Source organism: Ahaetulla prasina, chromosome 7, assembly GCF_028640845.1.
Source record: "Ahaetulla prasina isolate Xishuangbanna chromosome 7, ASM2864084v1, whole genome shotgun sequence".
Classification (NCBI taxonomy): Eukaryota; Metazoa; Chordata; class Lepidosauria; order Squamata; family Colubridae; genus Ahaetulla; species Ahaetulla prasina.
Window position 1 is genome coordinate 87,235,234 of NC_080545.1, and position 23,417 is coordinate 87,258,650.

At 41.4% G+C, this 23,417-nt stretch overlaps 1 protein-coding gene across 4 annotated transcripts in view; it reads right to left on the bottom strand.

Annotated features, from left to right (window-relative positions):
• Positions 1-23,417, bottom strand: part of LMO3 (LIM domain only 3) — a 119,532-nt gene that overhangs the window by 87,510 nt on the left and 8,605 nt on the right. For all 4 annotated transcript variants that reach the window (XM_058190895.1, XM_058190896.1, XM_058190894.1 and 1 more), the window contains exon 2: positions 4,626-4,839. In XM_058190895.1, coding sequence (XP_058046878.1) covers positions 4,626-4,831 — 206 coding nt within the window. In that variant the 5' untranslated portion in view covers positions 4,832-4,839. The remainder of the gene's footprint in view (positions 1-4,625; positions 4,840-23,417) is intronic.

Sequence of the window (23,417 nt, forward strand, 5' to 3'; positions counted from 1 at the left end):
CACTAGGAAAGTGGTAAGCCACTTCCATATTTCCTGGTAAAAATCTAGGCGGACCTGTCCATGAAATCATAGGAATCAAGCTATTTATTTTTTTTGGCTCAAACTTTTTTGATCCAAGATAACTACAGGTAGTCCTCGACTTACAATTCAGGCCAAAATTTCTATTGTTAAGTGAGACATTTGTTAAGTGAGTTTTGCCCCGATTCACGACCTTTCTGGCCACAGTGGTTAAGTGAATCGCTGCAATTTTAAATTAATAATACGGTTGTTAGGCGACTCCGGTTTCCTTGCTGACTCTGCTTGTCAGAAGGTCGCAAAAGGTGATCACATGACTTTGGGACACAGCAAGGGTCATAAATATGAACCAGGTGCCAAGCATTTGAATTTTGATCACGTGATCATGGGGATGCTGCAAAGGTCGTATCCAGTGGTGGGATTCAAGTAATTTAACAACTGGGTTCTCTGCCCTAATGATTTCTTCCAACAACCAGTTTGCCAAACTCCTCAGAAAGTTAACCACCAGTTCTCCCGAAGTGGTGCGAACTGGCTGAATCCCACCACTGGTCATATCTGTGAAAAACGGTACTAAATCACTTTTTTCAGTGTTGTTGTAACTTTGAATGGTCATTAAATGAACCGTTGTAAGTTGAGGACTACCTGTAGTAGACACAGGCCTAGCCCTGGGAGGGCAACGAATAATTCTCCCATCACTCTTTATCTGACCCTGTTAATTGAAAACGCCAGGGCTTGAACCTGGGAATTTTGGTATGCAAAACATGCGGTCTATTTTGAATAACCGTCACTTTCCCCGGTGGAATTCCTAGGCAATTATTTCATTTTCTTTTAATGTTTCCCATGGGTAACAGAACAATCAAGTTGCCGCGCAATCCATTTTATTTTGCGCCTTGCCTTATGAGCTCACTACAGACAGTTGGCAGGTGAATTTTCTAAAGCTCAACTTGTTTTTCCCCCCAGAAATAATCGAAGGTGTTATGAAGAAAATTGGTTGATCTTGGTACTTTTTCCTAGTCCATCTGGGTTCAGAAAAAAATTGCATGTTTCAGTCTTTTAATTTAACTTTCTCCAAATGAATAAGGCTACAGTACCTTTTTTCATTGTACTCAACAAATTAAAACAAAGACAGAAAATAAGGCGGGGGGTGGGGTATGTGAGAATACTGCGTCCTTTTCTCATCCACTTTTTGTCTTATTCCAATAATGGAATGGAATTTCTTAAAAGAATTACAGGTAGTCCCTCGACTTACAACCACAATGGAGCCCAAAATTTCTTTTATGACCTTTCTCGCCACAGTTGTTAAGTGAATCACTGAGGTTGCTAAGATAGTAACATGGATGCTAAGTGAATCCGGCCTCTCCATTGACTTGGCTTATCAGAAGTTTGGAAAAAGGGTTCACATGACTCTGGGACACTGCAACCGTCATAAATACGAGTCGGTGGGCAAAGGCTTGGAGTTTGATCACGTGACCGTGAGGCGGCTGCAAAGGTCACTAAGTGTGAAAAACGGTCATGAAAAGGTCACTTTTTTCAGGGCCGCTGTAACTTCGAACGGTCACTGAACTCTTGTAACTTGAGAACTACCTGTATTACATCTGAGTTTATCAAATGGCCAAATGTGAGATGCAAAGAACCAGAAGAGACTTTAAGAAGAGACTGGACAGTCACTTGTTTGAAATGGTATAGGATTTCCTGCTTGAGCAAGGGACTGGACTAGAAGACCTCCAAGGTCTCCTTCAAGCTCTGCTCTGATTCCGATTCAGTCAGAACGACACCATGAGCTGATCAGCAAAGTTTCTTGATTGCCACTCGCCTATAACAAGAATCTTCTCAGACTAACTTCACTCTCTTGGGAGCAACCAGATAAAGTTTCCAAGGATTTTTTTGGTGGGGGAGGTGGCAGCGGGGTGCGGGTGGGGGGCAAGTCTCTGTTGCTTCCACCTATGCAGTGATTCCAAGCTAGTTATCGTATTTTTCGGACTATAAGATGCACCGGAGTTTAAGACACACCAAGATTTCAAAGAGGAAAACAAGAAAAAAATAGTTTTGGCCTCTGTGCATCCCGTTTTTGCCCTCCCCAGCCCCCAGGAGCACTTTGCAGGCCTCCCAAACCCTCTGTGCATCCCGTTTTTGTGAAAAATGGGTCTGATTCTGGCAAAAACGGGACGTGCAGGGTTTCAGGAGGTCAAAAATGGCTGTATTCGATGTATAAGACACACCATTTCCATCCTCCTTTTAGGGGGAAAGAAAGTGTGTCTTATACTCGGAAAAGTACAGTAATGTCTGAACTCCATTCCCCACTTTAGCTGTATTATTCCACCATACCAAGTTCTCCTGAAAAAGATCAATATACTTTTTTTTGGTAAAAGACCCTTCTCACATTCTCATCGGCATCTGCTTGAAGTTAGGAAGTGACCTTTTGAAACTTTTCACCAAAGTTCCGGACAAAAGAAATTTGCCTTGAAATTTCTTCGAAAGGAAGAATTGGGGGAAACTCATAGATGGAATATGGGGTGTTTTAAATTTATTTAATAGCAAGGTGCCCAAGAGGTAGGGGTGTGTGTGTGTGTGTGTGTGTGTGTGTGTGTGTGTGTGTGTGTATTCGTAGGTTTTCACGGGTATATGTATGCAGGTTTTGGTATGTTCGGGTCTTTTCCTGTATAAGATTGGAAGTATTTACGCAAAGTTTTGATGAGATCTCACTCATCATCTTCAGGCTTTGGCTTTGTTCTTATGTTCTTTGCTCACATAAGAACAAAGCCAAAGCCTGAAGATGATGAGTGAGATCTCATCGAAACATTGCCTAAATACTTCCAATCTTACATGGGAAAAGACCCGAACATACCAAAACCTGCATGTATGTATGTATGTATGTATGTATGTATGTATGTATTTGTGTGACTTCTGGTAGTGGAAAAAATACAGGACTACCTCTCTAGAAATTAGCAGCTTCTCAGTTTCTCATTTTTTCCATTCAGTTCTATGGAAAGAGATCAGAACTCTCCCCCCCCAAATGAAACAACTTTTTTGAAAAAGCAGAATTTCTATGTCCTCCACCACGGCAGCTATCTAGACAGCTGCAAACATGTCAAATAAATTCACTTCCCTTACTATGGTTCTCTCAAAACAGGTCCCGATGTTTGCCTTAAACATTCCCATCTGAATGTTGAGAGCAAACATGCTGATTATGTGTTAGCATCTCTGACTGACACGTAAAATAATTTTGATGTGAACTGTCAACGCTCAGCAGGATCAGCTGGGTAATAGCCAGCAATATCTGAAATGTTTGCCTACAACATCACATACTTATGCATCTCTGTATGAAATGTTGCACGAGTCTTTACAGGAAAGAATGAAGAAGTGTTTCCCATTTGGAACTTTAAAAATGTGCAACGGGACAAAACATCTCAAATTATTGCTGAAATTGAGAGGTGGTTTTTTTATTGTCTTTGAGCATGTTGTCCTATAACGAGGTGCGTTGGACAAATTCTAAAGATAAATGGCAAGGTCTCTGCTAACAATAATTGTCACCATCATTGCTTCAGAGATTTTATCATTGTTTCGTCTTTTGGCGAAGATAAAACAGTTCATCCATGAATCCTCACAAGCTCTGAAAAGGCTCTTATAATCATCGGATTCAGAAAAAAAAGCCTGCATTCTGGCCCAGTGTGTTTTGTGGCTTGCCCCTTCTCCTTGATATTTAAAATGCTGGCTGTCAACCACCACACAGAAACTACTTTGTGTTTACACAATTTGAAGAAAGGGGATAGCAACACTTGCACTGTTATTTAGAAAAATAAAATAAGCAGCTTAAGTCCTGTCAGGAAATCTTAATGGCCCAAATTCTAGCAACATTCACTGCAGAAAAGTCGGGGGGGGAAATAGAAAGGAGGGGGGGAATTTGAGCCCAAGAAATATTACTTTTTAATTTACCGAATCAAGAATGTATTGATAGCAGCGTACTGCAAAGCAAAGATCTGTGGCAAATTAGGACAGGATTTTTTTCCCCACGACTGTTTTACCTGTCAACCTTCCGATCACTTGCACCCTTGGTCTGCACTGGGAATAGTTTTATCATCTACTAACTATTGGCCTAGAGCAGGGGTCTGCAAACTTGGCTCTTTTAAGAGTTTGCTAGCTGAGGAACTCTGGGAGTTGAAGTCCACAAGTCTTAAAAGAGCCAAGTTTGCAGATCCCTGGCCTAGAGGGAAGGAAAAAACAGGAATCTGACAGATTTTTAAGCAATCACGCTAAACACAGTTGCCTACGAACATATTCTACCACTAGTGTTAATAAAGACATGGCAGAACACACTCATATCAGCAAAAAGCTACTTTAGCGCGTCTAAAAAAATATATCTCCCATTGAGTGGAATAGATGTGTCAAAGCATGGACTCAAATCAGTTTATAGACTATGCGCTGCTCCCCCTGTTTGAAGCCACATTTGTATGCTTGCCATGGTGTATCCATGTGGCAAGGTATCCGTAGCAACAGTCAAAAATGGCTGGCTTCACTTGGGCTACACGGCATGCGGTGGAAGGGAAGGGAACCAAACAGGGATGGGGGGAAAAAAGAATTGCAATGGGTGCGCTGAAGAATGTCAGTCCTACCTTAGGTAGTCTCGGCGGCAGAGGATAAGGTTGGCTTTGGTGTACAAGGTAGAGCCCACTTCCCCCAAACGGCAATCACAGCAGGCACATTTCAGGCAGTCCTCATGCCAGTATTTGTCCAGGGCCTTGAGGAGATACCTGTCCTTGATCTTACGGTTGCAGCCAGCACAACCTTTCGGTTTGGTGTCTGGCTGGACAGAGAGCATTTGTATACCTAAAAGCAGAAGAACGAAGAAAGGAGAATTTATTTGGGATATTCAGGATGGGCCCATGTCCCACAGAGGAAATTCTGGTGGTCTTCCGTTGGTGTTCCTCAAAGTTTCTCCAGAGTACTTCCCTTCCCATTTTATTGGTGGTCATCGTCAGTGGCAGCAGAGCCTAATAAAGATTTTTAGACCAAAGACAGATCTGGTACCCGCTCCTTCCAGAGGAGAAGTCCACCAAAGCACCTGAGAACAATAATCTCCTTCCCACTGTTGTTTCCTAAAAAGGTAAAGGTTCCCCTCGCACATATGTGCTAGCCGCTCCCGACTCTAGGGGGCAGTGCTCATCTCCATTTCAAAGTCGAAGAGCCAGCGCTGTCCAAAGACATCTCCGTGGTCATGTGGCCAGCATGACTAAATGCCAAAGGCGCATGGAAGTCTGTTACCTTCCCACCAAGGTAATCCCTATTTTTCTACTTGCATTTTTTACATGCTTTCGAACTGCTAGGTTGGCAGAAGCTGGGACGAGTCACGGGAGCTCACCCCGTTACGCAGCACTAAGGATTCAAACTGCTGATCTGCCGACCTTTCGATCGACAAGCTCAGCATCTTAGCCACTAAGCCACCATGTCCCTTTTGTTGTTTCCTAGCATCTCCTAAATATAGGTAGTCCTTAATTTACAACTATTCATTTAATGACCAATCGAAGTTACAATGGCCGTGAAAAGTGACTTATGACCATTTTTCACACTTACGACCTTTGCAGCATCCCCATGGTGACGTGATCTAAATTTAGACCCCTGGCAAGTGGTTCATATTGAGGACAGTTGCGGTGTCCCAGGCTTATGTGATCTTTTTTTTTTTTTTGGTGACAAAAAATGGGGCTCAGTTGTGGTCCTAAATTGAGCAAAAATTGAGCAAAAATGGGGCTCAATTGTGGTCCTAAACATGTAGCAAAGTTCCATATTTCAGTTGTGACACATTTTCCTTCCTGAACATGGATTTGTCTAATCCTGGTTTAGAGTCATCAAAGTTGATGATCGCTGCCAACTCTTGTGGCAATAAATCTCCCGAGTTAATTTTGTGCTCTATGACAAAAAGCTTCTTTCCTATTGTCCTTCCTGAAGGTATTATCCATAAATTTTCACCGGGTGACCCTGCCATTCTCCTACTACTTCTTTATCCACTCTATATACTATGCAGAGTTTTATATGTTCTTATTTGATCTTGTGTCCAAAGCAAATTTTAGTAACAACCCTAAAAGGATACCGTACTCACCCATTTTACTTTTCCATGAGAGTAAATTTTATTTAAAGTAGATGAACATTAAAATACAGTATTTGTGAGAATATGACATTACACACAAGATCATACATACAACACATCATACTGCAGGACAAATATAAGCACATACCATACAATTTCTAAGAGGACCTTAATGTCTAGAAATATGGCAAATTATGTGCAAAAAAGGCAGAAGGGAGAACTCTTTTTCTTTTTCCGCTTTTGGAATTTTAGTTTTTGCTAATTTTGTTCCATTCATCTTGTTCTTCCTTTTATTGACATTATATATTGTTTGAACATTAGTGTAGTAGTTTTTAAATATTTGAATATTAAATAATTCACTTAAGACCAAAACTTCTATTGTACAACAAATACTTTGATAGGAGCACGGTGGGGTTTTTTTTTTCAATCTCATATTCAACTTTGAATAAAAAAGCCAAATAATTTTAATGTTTTCAATATTATTATCTTACATTAGAGTGGATAGAATAGGTTTTTTCCCCTCTTCTCTATTTTCAGTACATCTAAATAATAGTCAGTAATCTTTAATTATATTATATGGGTAGTCCTCGACTTACAATTGAGCCGAAAACTTCCATTGCTAAGCAAGGCAGTTGTTAAGTGAGTTTTGTTCCATTTTATGACCTTTTTGCCACAATTGTTAAGTGAATCACTGTAGTTTTTAAATGACTCAATCAGTCATTAGGCGATTCTAACTTCCCCCATTGACTTTGCTTGTGGGAAGCTTCCCTGGGAAGGTTACAAACGATGATCACATGATCCTGGGAAACGGCAACCGTCATAAATACATGCCAGTTGCCAAGCACCTGAATTTTGATCATGTAACCATGGGGATGCTGCAACAATCGTAAATCACTTTTTCCTTCCAGTGCTGTTGTTACTTCAAATGGTTGTAATTCAAGAACTACCTGCATAAATATGAAATTTTTAAAAAAAGAGAAAAATGACTCCACAATTTAATTCCCTCTTGATTGTAGAATTCACTGGATTGCTTTAGGACAGGGGTGTCAAACTCAAGGCCTGCGGCCCTCATCGGTCCTCAGGGCCGGCCTGGAAATATCAAAGGACCAGCCTGTTTTCAGCCTCTCCGGCCTCCAGCAGCACTCTGCTGGCCAGAAACAGGCCACGTGGAGGCCCTGCAAGGCCCGTTTTCAGCCACCTTGGCCTCAAGAAGCACTCTGCCAGCCAAAAATGAGCCACATACGGGCCTAATAGGACGTGTTTTTGGCCAGGAGAGTGCTGCTGAAGACCATGGAGGCCGAAAATGAGGTGCCATGTACGCCCCCTGCGCCCCATTTTGGCTGGCAGGGTGCTGCAGGAGGCGTCCATCCCGGCTCCCCACCCACTCCCTGCCAGCCCACGAAGACGAACTACAATGCTGATCCGGCCCTCCAAGAAATCCAGTTTGACACCCCTACTTTAGGGGAATCATTATCCCTCAGCACACTCTACCTTATGGGAATTGTGGTCACAAGGGTAAAATGAAGGCATTTTACCTCAAACTTCCAGAGAAAAGGAAAAATAGATGCATTAGGTGAAATAAAATAAAGAGATTCATATACTAGCTCCACTGCACGTGACCTAAATGTTTAAAGCTGTTCACCATGATCACCTGAACTCTCAATAGGTCGGATCTAAAGATTCTCCCGCTGAAAACCTCCGATTTTATGCAACCCAACTTTTAGCAGTACAGATGTATATTTGGTTACTCGCCAACTAGAAGCCAGAAGTAATTTGCTGTAACTAGGATTTGTTGTTTTCTTTAGGTTCAATCAGGCACACTTGGAACACAGATACTTTAAACAAAATCAGCAATGAGCATGTAAACATCAATCCGATTTAATTTATTTATTAATCAAGTTTATACAGCTGCCCATCTCACCGGAGGCGATTCGGGATGGAGAACAACAGTTCTGATCAAAACAACCAATAAAAACGAAAATATAAAATCTGTATTAAGAAATACCATAAAAATTAGACATACAAACACCGGACAAAGGAGGATAAAATGGCGCACTCATTAGTGGAGCCATCAGAGAGAGTTTTTGGTTGCTTGGGAGCCCCAGGCCTGAGGAGATAGCAAAGTCTTAAGGACTTTGGGGGATATCAAAAATGGGGTTAATTTTTTGGGGGAAGAATATTCCATAATAACTCCTTGGGCCCACCAAGTATAAGTCCCTAGCAGACAGGACCTGAAGCACATCTTATCTGCCAGATCTAATGGAATAGGCTGATGTAATTGGGTCCCTCAGACAATAACCAATCCCTTGCCATGAAGGTCTTTAAAGGCTAAAACCAGCACCTTGAATTGGATCTAGGAGCAAACTAGCAACCGATACAACTCATCAAAGGTGTAACATGTACTTGCAGTGCACACACTAATTACCTGTACCACTGCTTTTCTTACTAGCTGAAGCTTCTGAATACTCTTCAAGGGGAGCTCCATATGGACATCACAGTTGTTCAATCTGCAGGTCATTAGGGCATGAGTGACTACAAGTAAGGCTTGCCAATCCAGGAATGGGAGCAATTAGCACATCAGAAAAGCCAAGCTAACGTCCTCTTAGCCATGGCTGCTACCCACCCATCAAGCAGAAGTCATGACTTTAGAAAGACCCGCAAACTGTATGTGCATGAGGTCTGAGGCACTGCAAAACGCCATCCAGCACCAAAGAGGACAAAATCTTGCAGCCAGAAGGCCCACAATGAAAAGTGATCCAGTCTGTTCAGGTTTTGGAAGCTATTGTTCCATATCCAGATACTTACAATCTTCAGTCAACAGGATATGACATTCGCAGTATCTCTTAAATTGCCAGGGGTTGAGGTATATAATTAAGTATCATCAGCATGGTGATGGATGAACTCATCCTGCGGCCTCCTGTAGATATTAAAACGGACAGAAGGAAGCACCAAACTCTTGTGACGTCCCATAGAAGGTCCTGAGGGAGGGACCTCTACCCACTCCAATCAACCTTGGCTGGAATTGATCTTGAAGCAAGGAAGTGAACCAACACAACACTGTGCCATCCTCCCCTTTCTCCAAGCCAGTCCAGAGGGACACTAGGGTTGATGGTATCAAAAGCTGATACTGAGAGGTCATGTAGGGCAAGGATGAGTGCACTACCGCCATCCTATCCCACCGCATCATGAATCTCTGTAGCTGCTACGCAACCACTTTCTCTGCCACCTTCGCCAAGAAAGGGAAATGAGAAGCAGGATGAAAATTATCCAGTATGGTGGGATTCAGCAATGGTTCTTGAGAAGGAGGCAAACCAAGTCCTCTTTAAGGAACAACCCCCTCCATTAACAGAAGGATTAACCACTTCTAGTACCCACTAACACAGTAAGTACTCTCTGGGCTGGTTTCATAAGCCAGGAGGGTCATGGAGCTAAAGAGCAGTGAATCCATAGTCCCAAAGATCCTGTCCACTTCCCTTAGGTCCAACAGGCTCAAACTGTTCCCAGACAACCAGGCAAAAATTCTCCCCAAATACCTCCTCAGGATTGTGACAATGCCAGTGTCTAATTGAGAATAAAGCCCAGCAATTTTATCCAGCATATGAAATGCAAATTCCTCTGCATGTCCCTATAAGTAGTAATCTGAATCCCCCTTATCTAGGAGGGCCATACAATAAGTATGGAGAAATATTGGGGCTTCGTCACCCTTACTGTCACAAAGGCCTTAATATCAACTCTAACCCACGTTCGATTGAATAAGTTTCTTGTTGAGCGCCAGTGACATTCTAGGTGTCTCTTCTCCTTTTTCATCTCCCTCAACTTCTCCATAAACCAAGGGGGAATGGCCGGATCCCTGAGAAAGAAGAGAATGCACAGACACCATCCAATACCCTTATTCCAAAGCAAAAACCAAGGCTTTGGATGGACCATGCAACAGACCAATAGGAATAACCCCCAGCTCCTTCTGAAACCACTTAGCATTCATCAGTCACTGGGGGCGGACCAAGCCAATGCCTTGCAGTGGGTGCACACAATCAGGGCACGATCCAACCATGACAAAAGGGGACACTGTGAGCTCTGTTGATGAAGGAGAAGAAATGGCAGAACCTGGGAGCAGAGAAAAAAGAGGGATCAGTCTAGAATCCCTACATAGACTCAAGCAGACTAAGTCCAACCTCCCTTGAATTCTACTAACTTTTACCTAACGCCAAGTAGGTGCTAACCATTGATTCCTGTATATAGGCTGTTTAGCCATAAATCAGTTACCTTGGACCTTCATGTGTGAACCTGGTCTTTCATACTCCACCTTGCCACTGCTCTGACAGGAACATTAAATCCAGAGTGAGACCACTGCCCCGAATTGGGATTCTGGATGACCTGGGGTCATGACTCCCATGGAAGCCATGGGAGTTATGGCTTTTATGGGAGACAACTTCTGAACTACCCCATAGCCCATTTCCAGGGAAAGCAGATTAAAGTCCCCCAGAATTATAAATCTGGGGAACTCCACTGCCGAACTGAGAATGGAGTCAAGGACCTTGAGCGAAGAATTTGTTTGATTCTTAACAAGACAATTTTCTCTGAGCTGGACCAGGTCATTCCCAGGTCCCTAAAGAGGTTGAATGCATTCTCAAATGTATAACTTATTGCAGAGAACAGTAATGAAAGAGAGGAGGATGGGGAGAGATTACGACAAAAGGACCAATTCTATTCCTAATATCAAAGGAATAGAGATTTAGCTGGAGATGAAGAAAGGAAATACAACCAATTGTTCTTGCTTTAAAATAATCAAAGGTAGTTTTATTGAATATGCAAGCTTCATGGAGACATATTGACTTAACTCACCAATTATACTAATAATGTGGTTTATCTGGTTTTGGCTTAAGGTTTGGGGCAAGCCCAGTCACAGTTGATGGCTTAGCTCACGATATGAATTCATCCAATTGTGATTAATTCAATAAACCGCAATGAAGTAAAAAATGGCTTAATGTGACACATGACTTGAATGCCAGCTCTGCAAACCTGCATGAGACAGAATTGTGCATCCCCAGATTTTAAAAAAAGAAAACAAGTGGTGAAATTTATTTGGCTGCTACTCGTCAGAAGTACTTGAAATAATAACCAGACCGAACCAAAGCTACAGGACACCTGTTCATATATGTAACAAAACTATCCACAGATGTGACTCGTGGTTAGCCGAGGGTTGAAAGCAGCTCCCATATTGTTATGAGGCAAAACTACACATCCATATCACAGTAGAAACAATTTACAAACTGGTGGATGGCACAATGCTTAAATGAGAGTATAGAACAGGGGTGTCAAACTCAGGGGCCCGATTCAGCCCACGGAGGCTTAGATCTGGCCTGTGGATCCACCCTAGAAACAGTGAGGGGACCGGCCTGTGGTGCCTCTGCCAGCAAAAACGGGCTCCAAGTGGCCCTCCCGAGCTCCGTTTTCGCTGGCAAAGGGTTGCAGGAGGCAGTTGCAGCCAGAAACGGAGCTCGGGAGCCTGTTTTCGCTGGCAAACCACTCGGGCCCACAGGCGCCCCCGACATGAGTGACATCGAGCAGGACACGCCTACCCCAGTCCCTCAAGGTCAAACACAACCCTGATGCGGCCCTCAATGAAATTGAGTTTGATATCCCTGGTATAGCATCATGTCACATCTTTTCTATATGCACTGCATGTGATTTGAAATTATACACATTGTAGTGCTACCAGAGTCAAAAATGTTTTTTAGAAGAAGCCAGTCCTCATTTCCAAACGATTGTATTTTGCATGTGGCCACAAAGCTTTGATTGACAGGACGACAAAAGGTGAGGAGATCTTTTTTTGGTGTGGCACTTGCCTTCTGGAACATCATTCTCCCCCCAAAGCAAGTTTGGCTCCAGCCCTTCTGAAAAACCGTTAAAACTTGGCCTGAGGTTCCCATGGAAGCAACCCATTAAATGATTGCATTGTGTATAAGCCCAGAATGAATCCAGTTGTTAAAGAGTTTTCAACTGTTTTTAACTGTATTTTAATATTTCTATTTTAATGCTGTTGCTTGTTTGGCTCGGTGTTTTTACTCTATATCCTGCCCAGAGTCACAATTGTGAGATGGGAGGCAATATAAATTTAATGAATCAATAAAATAAATTTAATAAATCGGTAAAATAAATATTTTAAGTATCAGCAAGAGAGAAGCGAAAACAGGATATGAGCAAGTGTCATTTATATACGCAGCTTCCTTCAGCTGAGAATGCAGATATTATTAATTTAGCAGAAAATAAAGTGGATTTTTCCTTAAACCCACTTTTATTATTTTTAATACATCATTGATGTTGCTGCAAAAAACATCGGCTATGTTCCAGGTTTTCTAGGAGTAAAATTCTATGACAAGTATTCCTGGGAAAATATGCAAATCCGTATTTAATTCATGTGAGCCTGGCTGGTTTTGAATTATTATAAGAGGAAAGCTTGCAAGATTGGGCTGTATTTACTCACGGGCAAAACGGGTTTTATATCCCAATTCTAGTGTCAGCCAGAATCACTGTCTCCATTCTTCAGGAGAGGGGCTTTAGAAAAAAATACATGAGGTTTGCCAAAGGTCAGACTGGCATCTGTCAAGAGTAAAGGGGGAGGGATACATTTCAATTACAAGACTTGGAAAAAAATAAATGCCTTCCCGCCCACTGCTGAAGTCAAGCAATGGACCCTTTTCCCAACTGTTTGCAAATAAATAAATAAAAAAAGAACAAAAAGGCTGAAATTGCAGCCGCCGCGAGACAGAAGAATCTAGCCATTTTTATTTTCTGCAGTTTGCAAATCTAGCAAGGGTTTTTCATAACTTTGGTCTCTTAAAAGTTCGTACTAAAAACTGTATTGTATTTGGGAGGCAGAATATTTCTTCAAACTACCCCACAACACAGTTACAAGCAACTTTTACCTGCACAATTATTTTTGTCCATTATTGTCATGAATACATGTGTACACACCTGTACGCATCATGCAAAACTGGATAAGTATAAATTCTGAAATTAAGATTTCCTTCTTATATAAAGTGCAAGAAGGTGAAATTACATACATTCAGTCTACTGTCTCCCCCTTTCCTAATTGTAGTATCTAAAACATTAAGGGTTACTGTGCAGAAAGCAGAACCAATACTATGAGCCAGGGGTGAAATCCAGCAGGTTCTGACAGGTCCTGGAGATCTGGTAGTGGAAATTTTGAGCAATTCAGAGAACCGGTAGCAGAAATTTTGAGTAGTTCGGAGAACCGGCAAATACCACCTTTGGCTGGCCTCAGATGGGGTGGGAATGGAGATTTTGCAATATCCTTCCCCCAGGAATGGAGATTTTGTAGTATCCTTCCCCTGCTATGCCCATCAAGCCACACCATGCCCACCAAGCCATGTCCATAGAACCAGTAGTAAAAAAAATTGGATTTCACCACTGCTATGAGCTAGTTGTAAGGATGGTATCACGAATAAAAACTGAATTATTTTGGAAGAGTTTTGTGCTGTCCCAGCAGCAAGCAATATACTGTAAATGTTTACTGTATGTTGTTGGTGCTTAGGCATTTACTAGTATAGGGATATTTATTTAATTTGTTAATGAAAAGAATATCTTTCCAAAGATATGAATGCAACGAAGAGGCTATTATTTAAAAAAAAGGTGTGGCTTTTTGTTTCAGGAATTTTGTTAGTAAATGCTTCATATATATTTCGTTAAATGTTCATTTCAATGCAAGAGAACTCAAGATCAGTTGCAACTTGGTTTAGAGTACATAATTTGCAGTTGCAATTGCTACTATAGGTCTGAGAGATGTTGTACATCAAGTTTATAAATAAGCAGACACGTACTGTACGTAGGAAGAGGATTGGATCAAGTAGCTTAATAGCAGGTCAAAGCGTTGCAGCTTTTATATCTAGTTGGCATATCAGCAGCAGAGAGAATTGCTCGAAAATAATTGGAAGATGTTCTGCAGACGAACAGTTCAAGATCTGATTCCAGCTAAATTAATATCCCACCTTTGTTCTACCACAGAATCCCAAGAGAAGTAGCACAGAGAATAAAAACATAAATCCAACTAAAACAATGAAAACAGAGTTAAGAGCAGCATTACTAAATCATTAGTAGCACAACACTATCTTCTGAAGACCATTTCATGTTCACACCTTCACAGTTCCCGTTTCAGGTAAAACTGGAAGAGACAGCATATGGGCAGATCCAATTTAAACTACCCATTTTAAAATGTCCACGATCTGAATGTCCACAGCAGTATTCCCTAATTTAGTAAACTGCACATACATTGGGATTACAACTACCAGAATTCCAGATGAATAAAAATCGGATAGAAATCTAATGAAATAAATTATTGAGCAAAACTAATTTCAAGTGCAGTCTCCTTTGATCCAAGCTTAACTCTTTGTGACTTCGATAGAAGAGAGTATTTGAAGCTCAGGGTTGAACTGTGGAGTCTCTGAGCTTGGTGGTCTTCTTGTAGACATTTCATTACCAAACTAGGTTACGTCATCAGTGCTGGAAGTGAGAGGGGTTTGTTTTATTTTTATAAACTGGTAGCATGCCCTATCAATATTGGCAGGACTGTTCTTTGTGACTTTGTGGATCCATCCATGTAATTCTCCTGACAATGTGCCTTCTTCCAGGATAATTTTAATTTCCCAGGGCTTAGTTTCCCAGACCAGAAAGTCACCTGAATGCTGTCATCTGCTTAGTCAAGGCTACTTAAGGCTTACCTAAGGAAGAAACTGTTTACATGTACAATTCAAGGATCAGCCAAGTTAGTTGCTCTAAAGCAGGGGTGTCAAACTTAAGGCCTGTGGTGTTGTAATCCACAGCAGCCTGTGGAGCTGGCAGCAGAGTTGGAAAGTGAGGAGGCTGGGGAGGACCACTAGTCATGCTGGAGTCAGGGGAAGGCCCAGACGAGGGTTCTGCATTGGAGGCAGAGATGGGGCCAGGACCATCTGGGAGTGATGCGCAGACTCCAGAGGCTCCAGAGGCAGGGGAACAGGAGGTGCCTGTTCCTAGTGCATGAATGTGAAGAGCTGCCAGAAGGCAAGAGCAGCTAAAGCAAAAAGGATGACTTGAGAGTAAGGCCAGGAGATGATTGGCCCCTCCCACAAGGCTTAAAAGAGCAGCAAAGGCTACTAGGAAAGCAATGTTGCTACAATTTTTTCTTGTCTCCTATTTCTGAACTTGGGGGGATTCTTGCCAAGAAAAGCCTTTGGCAGGGTGCCAAAGAAGTCAAAGGTTTGTGATAAGGCCGAAGGACTATTTATGAAGGACTTTGTTTTGGACTTAATTTGGACTAAACTCAGCCTTCCATCCTTTATAAGGTAGGTAAAATGAGGACCCAGATTGTTGGGGTCCTAGCAAAAATACAAGTTGACTTTGTATATAATATACAAATGGATGAGACTATTGCCTTACACAATGTAAGCCGCCCTGAGTCTTCGGAGAAGGGCGGGATATAAATTCAAATAAAAAGAAAAAAAGAATGAAGTAATTCTCAGCTGTTGTAATAAAATATGTTTGTTTAGGACTGATTGTGTCTGGTAATAACAGCGAAGGCAGTGGGTTGCAGGAGGCGATCACAGCTGAAAACGGAGCTTGGGAGCCCATTTTTGCTGGCGGAGCACTCGGACCACCACAAGTGATGTTGAGCTGACCACACCCACCCTGGCCTGAGGTCAAACAAAATCCTGATGCAGCCCTCAATGAAATTGAGTCTGACACCCCTACTCTAAAGCATTCTATAATCTACTGTAACCCAAAACATTTCTGAGTGTTTCTTAAAGCTTTATCTTGTTTGATAGTGGGGTGTTAGTTGCAGTGTCTTGTACTTCAGTAGATATGGGGAAGAATTCAGTTTCTTTTCTTTTGTTTTTCACATAAGAAATTATCAAAATGGAACATGCATTCAAAAACCTTATGGGAAGAATTCAGCTCTTCAGTTTTTAAAAAAGGTCCCTATATATTCAGAAAGGTTTCAATCGCTTCTAAAAGTTTGGAGTTGAACATGCTATGTTCAGCTGTATTTATGGTGTCAAATTAAGCTTGCCTGATTCATGGCCGCTTTTCCGACTGACTCCTTGTTTCTAATGTTAACTAAAAGGAAAGTAAAACTGATGTTGTCCATGTCAGGAATAGCTGTACCGATAACGGAGAATATTTGCAGCTCAGGTTTGAAATGAGAGGTCTTTTGGTGCTCTCTGAGCTTGGTTGTTTTCTTGCAGACATTTCATTACCCAAATTAGGTAATATCAACAGTGCATAATGATATTACCTAGTTTTGGGCAATGAAACATTTGCAAGAAAACAACCAAGCTCAGAGAGCACCAAGGGAATAGCTGTGTATTGAATTAGGCATCAGACTTGCCCTGAGTTCATTTTTGCTAACAAGTCCGCAAACTGTGCAAATATCTTGATCAACAAACATCTTTAAAATGGTTAAACTCCAAATGCAGAAGAAACCCAAAATGGGAAATATATCCGGTTTGACTCACCGCCACCAGCCTTTGACACCTGAATTTTAAATATCTCTGCCCACTCATCCCAGGGGAATCGTAGCCTAATCAGGAGCAGGCACATGTTTGCGCATTTATTACGGTCTGACTTCACACTGATGGAAAATATCAGTGTAATAATTGTCTGACATTTAAGATAGAGACCTTGTCTTTTCTTTCATAAAAACAGATGGGTTGGTATTCAGAATAGTTTTTTGAGAAAGGATGCCAAGACCATGATCTATTCCTTCCTTGGAAATATGCCATTGTCTTTGTTTGTTTGTCCTAAAAAACAACAGTTAAAACTTTTTAAAAATGCAAATAACAAAACAAACCCAACATATATTCAGACTTCCAACCAGAATTCGGAGATGTAAAACCAGGCTATATTAAAAGCAAGCCAATTCCAATTAGCTATGCTCTTTTAAACTCTTTATTTTCATTACTATAATTAGGATTATTTGGAAATGGGAATATAAAAATTACAAAGACAACTCTAAGCATAGGTAGTATATGAAAATTTTTAGACCTGAAGAGCATCCTCTTCAGGTCTAAAGGATAATCTTCAGCTGATTGCTCAAAAGCTTCAGGAGGCCAGTAATGGCAAATAAAATTCTGACCTGGAATGTCAATGGTTTGAATTCAGCTCAGAAAAGAAGAAAAATATTTCACTATTTGAAACAATTTAAAAATGATGTGATTTATTTACAAGAGACACATATTAAATTATCAGATCAAAAATATTTGATAAACTCAAAATTAGGTAAACACTTTGTTGCTTCAGCTTTGGATAAGAAAATTTTTAGACCTTAGAGCAAAGTACAAAGGTGTTCCTAGGCGTGTTTGCTAGGGAATAAAAAGTAATCAAGATCGTGGCTACAACCACATGTAAGAAAAGGTGGGACTTTGGTTGTATCTTTGTGGCTGCCATTTTCACTTTTTTGACCCACACTATCTTAATAACCCTTGTCATCACTGTTCCTAGCATTCTATTCTTGGATCCTTTCTACTTACTTCAAGAAAATCTCCACAGACTCTGCTATCCACTTAGAAGAGTACCAGCAATGCTAAAAAGTGACATCCCTCATGTCCTCCATATATCCTGAGGACATTTTAAGGTTCTAAATGCCCACAAGCCATTAGGTAGATTCAGGGGGAAAAACGGACATGGTTCCAGGACAAAAATATGGAAAAGGATATAGTGACATAAAAGCTAATTGAGTCAATATAATTCCAAGGGTTTGCGATGGTGTTATCTGCAGCTCGGGTGGAGGATGAGGGTGGAGGTTTGTACTCCGAGCTTGTTGGTTTCCAAACGTTTCATTACCAGGCTAGGTAACATCTTCAGGGCTATTTAGGGAGTTGTTACTTAGCCTGGTAACGAAACGTTTGGAAACCAACAACCCACAAGCTCAGAGAACCAATCTCCACCCTCATTAATTCCAAGGGCTTAGCGTTTTTCCCGCTTTTGCAAACAGCTGTGGAAAAGACTCAGATACAGGAATTGCCTCTTTGGAGCCTCTAATGTACTTCTAAAGTAAGCCATGAATTGTGATTTGGAAATCGAGAGCCTTAGGAACATGCAGCATATTGTAGGGGGCTGGGGGGAATCGCCCTGCTATGGTTGTTAAGTGAATCACTGCAGTTATTAAGTGACTTCTGTCGTTATGAAGTGAATCCGGCTCTTCCTTCATTGACTTTGCTTGTTGGATGCCAGCTGGTAAAGTTGCAAATGGCGATCACGTGACACCGGGACATTGCAAATGTCACAAAAATGGATTGCCAAATGGCCAAATTTTGATCATGTAACTGCGGGGGGGGGGGGGGGAGGGAGGAGAATGCTGTGACGGTCCTTAAGTGCGAGGAACTATTGCAAGTCATTTTTTGCAGTACTGTTGTAATTTTGAATAAGTCACTAAATAATATTTCTCTAAGGGTAGACGGGGGAAGCATTTGAACCAGCATTCTGTAGCATTTTGGAACTGACCTGTGCAGCTAGGTTGCTCATCATTCAGCTATGCCAGCAAGGGTATTTCCCAAGCCTGTTATAGCTACTCATGGTCACTCATAAGACCTACACTGGTGAGGAGGGAGGGGAAAGAGAAGAAAACCCACACATAGTCCTTACCCTCTTCCAGTTGTCATTATACACACATACACACCCTTAAAGACGAAGACATCCCAAAGGTGCTTTTTCAAGAGGCAACTGGACTTCCTGGTTCTTCGTTGAAGACATTTTGCTTCTCCATCCGAGAAGCATCTTCAGCTCTGACCAGCATTCAGTCAGAGCTGAAGAAGCTTCTTGGAGGAGAAGTGAAACATCCTTCAAGGAAAAACAAAGTCCAGTTGCCTCTTTAAAAAAGCACCTTTGAGACAAGTTGGATGACTGAGAATCTCCAAACTAAGACGTTTTCAGATGGATGGGTGTGCTTTGATACAATACGGGTGCCTGCCTCTGCTCCCCCTGCCCCCCCGATACTCTGTGTAAGGCTAGGGTTAGAATTCTGCGTTTAGGCGACTGTTCGGAGACAGTTGCATAGGTGCTGCATTTATACTATTTAAATCTCCTCACTTCGTCCACAAGCCTATCCTCTCGCTGCTGCTCCAATTTTGTCGTGTGAATGTGCCTCGCCTTCTGCAGGCCTCCCAACAGGAAATTGTATCAGCCAATCAGCGTGCAGGACACAAATTGCATAGTAGAGATTTGGGAGGTGCGTGCATCGGCATTGTCTGCAACCTACGCTTATCCATCAACCCCTGCACAGTGTAGGAATGTGTCTACACACGGTTGCGGACAAGTCTAGATCAAGTTAGAGAAGCTACTTGGACCTCGTTGAGAACATGATAGAAAATATACATGATGTTTGCAAGGTTTAATAACGGAAGTTTATGTAAGGTGGGTTTCAATCTGAGATTAGCTAAAAACAAATCTACTGCAAGACAAGCCCCCCCCCCTTTAATATGATAAGCTATTAGAAAAAAGTTTTATTTTATTTAAAGGGATTTTTACATACTGAGCTACAGTGATGGTAGTAGACTTATCAAGTCCACAGCTTTATTGTTCGGCAACGCAGTTTAAGGAATGAGAACTAGTTCAAATGCTTGGTCATTTCTGCGTGAAAGAGGAAAACAGAGTTAAAGTTTTTATCAACCCTGATCAACTCTTCAAAATAATGCTGCAGATTTGGGAGTACGCTTTTAAAATCATTGCAGAGAGCAGTCCTGAGCTATCCCCTGGTATGCCATTTGTAGAGTCCAAAACAAGAGGAACTTCTAAAAAAAAATGTAATCAGTAATAAATATTCAGCCTTGAATGATCAATTCTTTATTATGAGTATCAGGTCATCACGCAGGAAAGCAAGGGCAACAATACAGCACCAATGTTTTCTATTAAAAGTGGTAGATTAAATAATAAAAAAGGATTAGGTCTAGCTTCCTGCTCTTTCACTTCTTTTAAAATCGATTTCCCATGCCAGCTTTCTCCAGACCCATAGTTCCCTTAAATGCTGAACTTCAGCTCCTATACCTCCCTTGGTTTTGTTATTTGGAAATAATAAAAACTAAAATCCAACCTGCCTAGAAGGTTGGAGAAGATATATTACACGGAACAATACAGAGGTAGTCCTTGACTTATGACCATAATTGAATCCGGAATTATGGTTGTAAATCATTGTGGTTGTAATTTGAGGTATTATGTGACCAGAATTGATTTTTTTTTCTGGGACATCTTTTGCAACAGTCATTAAGAGAAAATCGCAGTCATTAAGCGAACCCATTTCCCCCAATAAAGCTGGAAGTAAACCTAGAAAGCAGCAAAAAAAGTCACAAATTGTAGTCACAGGGTAGCAAGACCCTGCAAAATAACCGTAAAGGTGAGCTAATTGCCAAACACCCCAAATGCCATCATGTGACTGTGTGTATGTGTGTAACACATATAGCCATCATAGGTCCAAAAATAGGTCATAAATAGCTCTGGGGAAGTATGTTGTAACTTTGACTAGTCATTCTAAGTTGAGACTATCTGTAACCAGGAATAATGAACCTGGTTGGTTCTTATGAATCAACACTGTCAGTGGTAATGGACTGTAGGAGCTGGAATTCAGAATTGTGACCCACAAGAATACTAGCAGTCTTTAACTGAGACAATTCAGATTAGAATTCGCACTGCTTAGCAAGGCAGTTGTTCAGTGAGTGATGCTCATTTTTTTTAACCTTTTTTGGTCATGGTTGTTAAGCAAATCATTGGCAGTTGTTAAGTGAATCATGCAGTCATTAAGCTAATCTGGCTTCTCCCATTGGCTTTGCTGGCTGGGAAGGTAGAAAACACTGATCCCGAGACTCTGGGACTCTGCAGCCACTGTTTGCCAAGCACCTGTATTTTGATCATGTAACTACTGGGGATGTTGCAATGGTTTGTAAGGGCAAGGTTGGTTGTAAGTCACTTTGTTGAACAGTTACTGAATGAACGGCTTTAAGTAGAGGACTATCTATATACTACAATTACATGCTCTTTTGCGCATAATGCTATAGGAATGTTTGAAGAGCAAACTGCCCAGGAATTAGTTTAAGAGTCTAACCAATTGCGCACAAAGGTGGTAACTGCCTCTTTGCTGGATGTGTTCAAAGGGAGGCTAGCCAGCCTAGGATGTTTTGATATTAATTCCTATGCTATGGATAGGGCAGGGAAGGATGGCCTAACTGCCCCCTCTAAGCTTTAAAATTCTAGGATTTTGTATCTGTACAAACAAACCAGCACAAACAAAAACTCAATGAGCCCATCTTAATTAGCAAATTTTAAGTTTCCCTAAAGGTTCCACTTAAAGAATCTTTTCCTTACAAGCAAAACTGTGGCTTTGACACCAGTCCTGTCACAGCTCAATAGCTGGCCAAGTTTTGAAATGAGAAATAGTCTTAGATTTGCTTGACTTAAGGTGGAGTTTTGCAGATTAATAGAACTCTGAGGACTGACAGAGCCTTCCTTGTAGCCTGCACTCTTAATTTCAGACTTCGTAGTGTAGGAAATGTGACAGGTCAAAGACCAGCTATATCAAAAGCTGGTAGTCTTGAACAATTGGTAAGTCATTTCACATTAACACTCAACCAAATTTTAAACTGAACAGAAAATAGATCTGAAGAAGCTTCTTGGATGAGAAGCGAAATGTTTTCATAGCGGGGGAAAAACACAAAAAGAAGTCGAGTTGCCTTTTTGAAAAAGCATCTTTGGGATAACCATGACCTTGATGACTGAGAATCTACATATACAACCATTTTTAAAATTGTTGAAGATCTCACAGTTGTTTTCGTCTTGACAGCCAACTAAGCTAAAGCCAAATCTACATTTGGTATGATGTATCAGTAACCACTCTTCTGTTAAAAGGTAATTTTAGATTAGCCTTCCCCAATTCTGGCACCTTGCTGATATGCTTCCACTGGAACTCTTAACAAGCCCAGAAGACAGAAAACATGGGAAGTTAGTTTCAGGAAATGCAGAAACATGGAAATTTGGATTAGACGCCGATTCTGTGAGGCGTAAACGTAATGACTTCATCATCTCCCTTCCTTAAGATACCTAGATACTAGGATCTTTCAAACCCTGTAATTGGAATGGTTGGTTTTAAGCAGAGGTTTAACTAAGTAGGAGAAATAATTTTAGCTAGAGCTCAGGAGGTCTGTTATACTGTGTATAAAAAATCTAGAGATATAGGACTATGGACAATGGCCTTAAGGCCTAAAAAAAATATTATCTGCACTCTGCATATAGCTATTTTTCTCACTTTTCAAATAATATGATTTGGCATAACTGAGGAAAAATGATGCCTTTTATTCAGCAATAAAGACATCGTTTGCAGAAGATTCCTTGCAAAAAGTACACCAGCCAAGCCTTCAGAAATTCCCTTTTACGTATAAAACAGCTCATCAAGGAAAAGCAAAACGCAGCAATTAATTGGAAGCTTATCCCTCTGGCCCCAGTGTGGCTCACTTCAGGCCAAGCACATACAGGACTAGATTACAAAGCTTGTGCATGAAGCAAAGCCTGAAGACATAAGAGTTAGGAAGCAAGGCCACCTAATTTTTGCGGGACTCCCCGCTCCCCCCACCCCAGTTGCAAGATTGAAGATTGCCAGAAGAAATAAAGATCTTTTCCCGAAACTAAAATCTCCTCCCCCCCCACATGACTGACAGATCAAGTTGTTGAGGCAATGCTTGGCAAACACAAAAAGTAATTGCTGAGTTCCCTTCACTACAGATAATTATTCAGGGAGGGAGCCAGGAGAGCAAAGGAGCTTGGGGGGCGGGAGAAGGAGAGAAAGAGGCCTATTCTGAGGAAAAGCCATTTTCCTCAACAGACAGCTTCTTAAATTCTGCCCCCCCCCACACACACACACCCCAACCACCTCAGGAGTTATCAAGATTGGCATGTAAATTGTTGATAGAAAATGTCCTATGGTTCCAGAGGGCCCCTGTGCCTTTGCCCGTTGTTTGAGTTTTAAGGAAAATCATAATTAAGAAGAGAGAGAAAAATAATAGTTGGAGCAGCATGGCGAGGGAGGAGAAAAGGCAGGCCATTTTATTTTTAAGAACTCTGGTGAGCTTTTAATTGCCTGGATTGGATTGCCTTGTGTGGGTTCCCCAATGCTCCATTGCCTCCATTATGTTTAATGCTATTCAGCCCCCCCCCTCCTCAAAACAAAGTAACTGCCAGCTTGTTTGCACCACAGTAAATTGTCATCATTTCCACTTCTGAACATGGGACTTTTATGTCTACTTTGCATTAATTGCTCCGCCAAAAAAAAGGGGGGGCACAATTGTAAGGG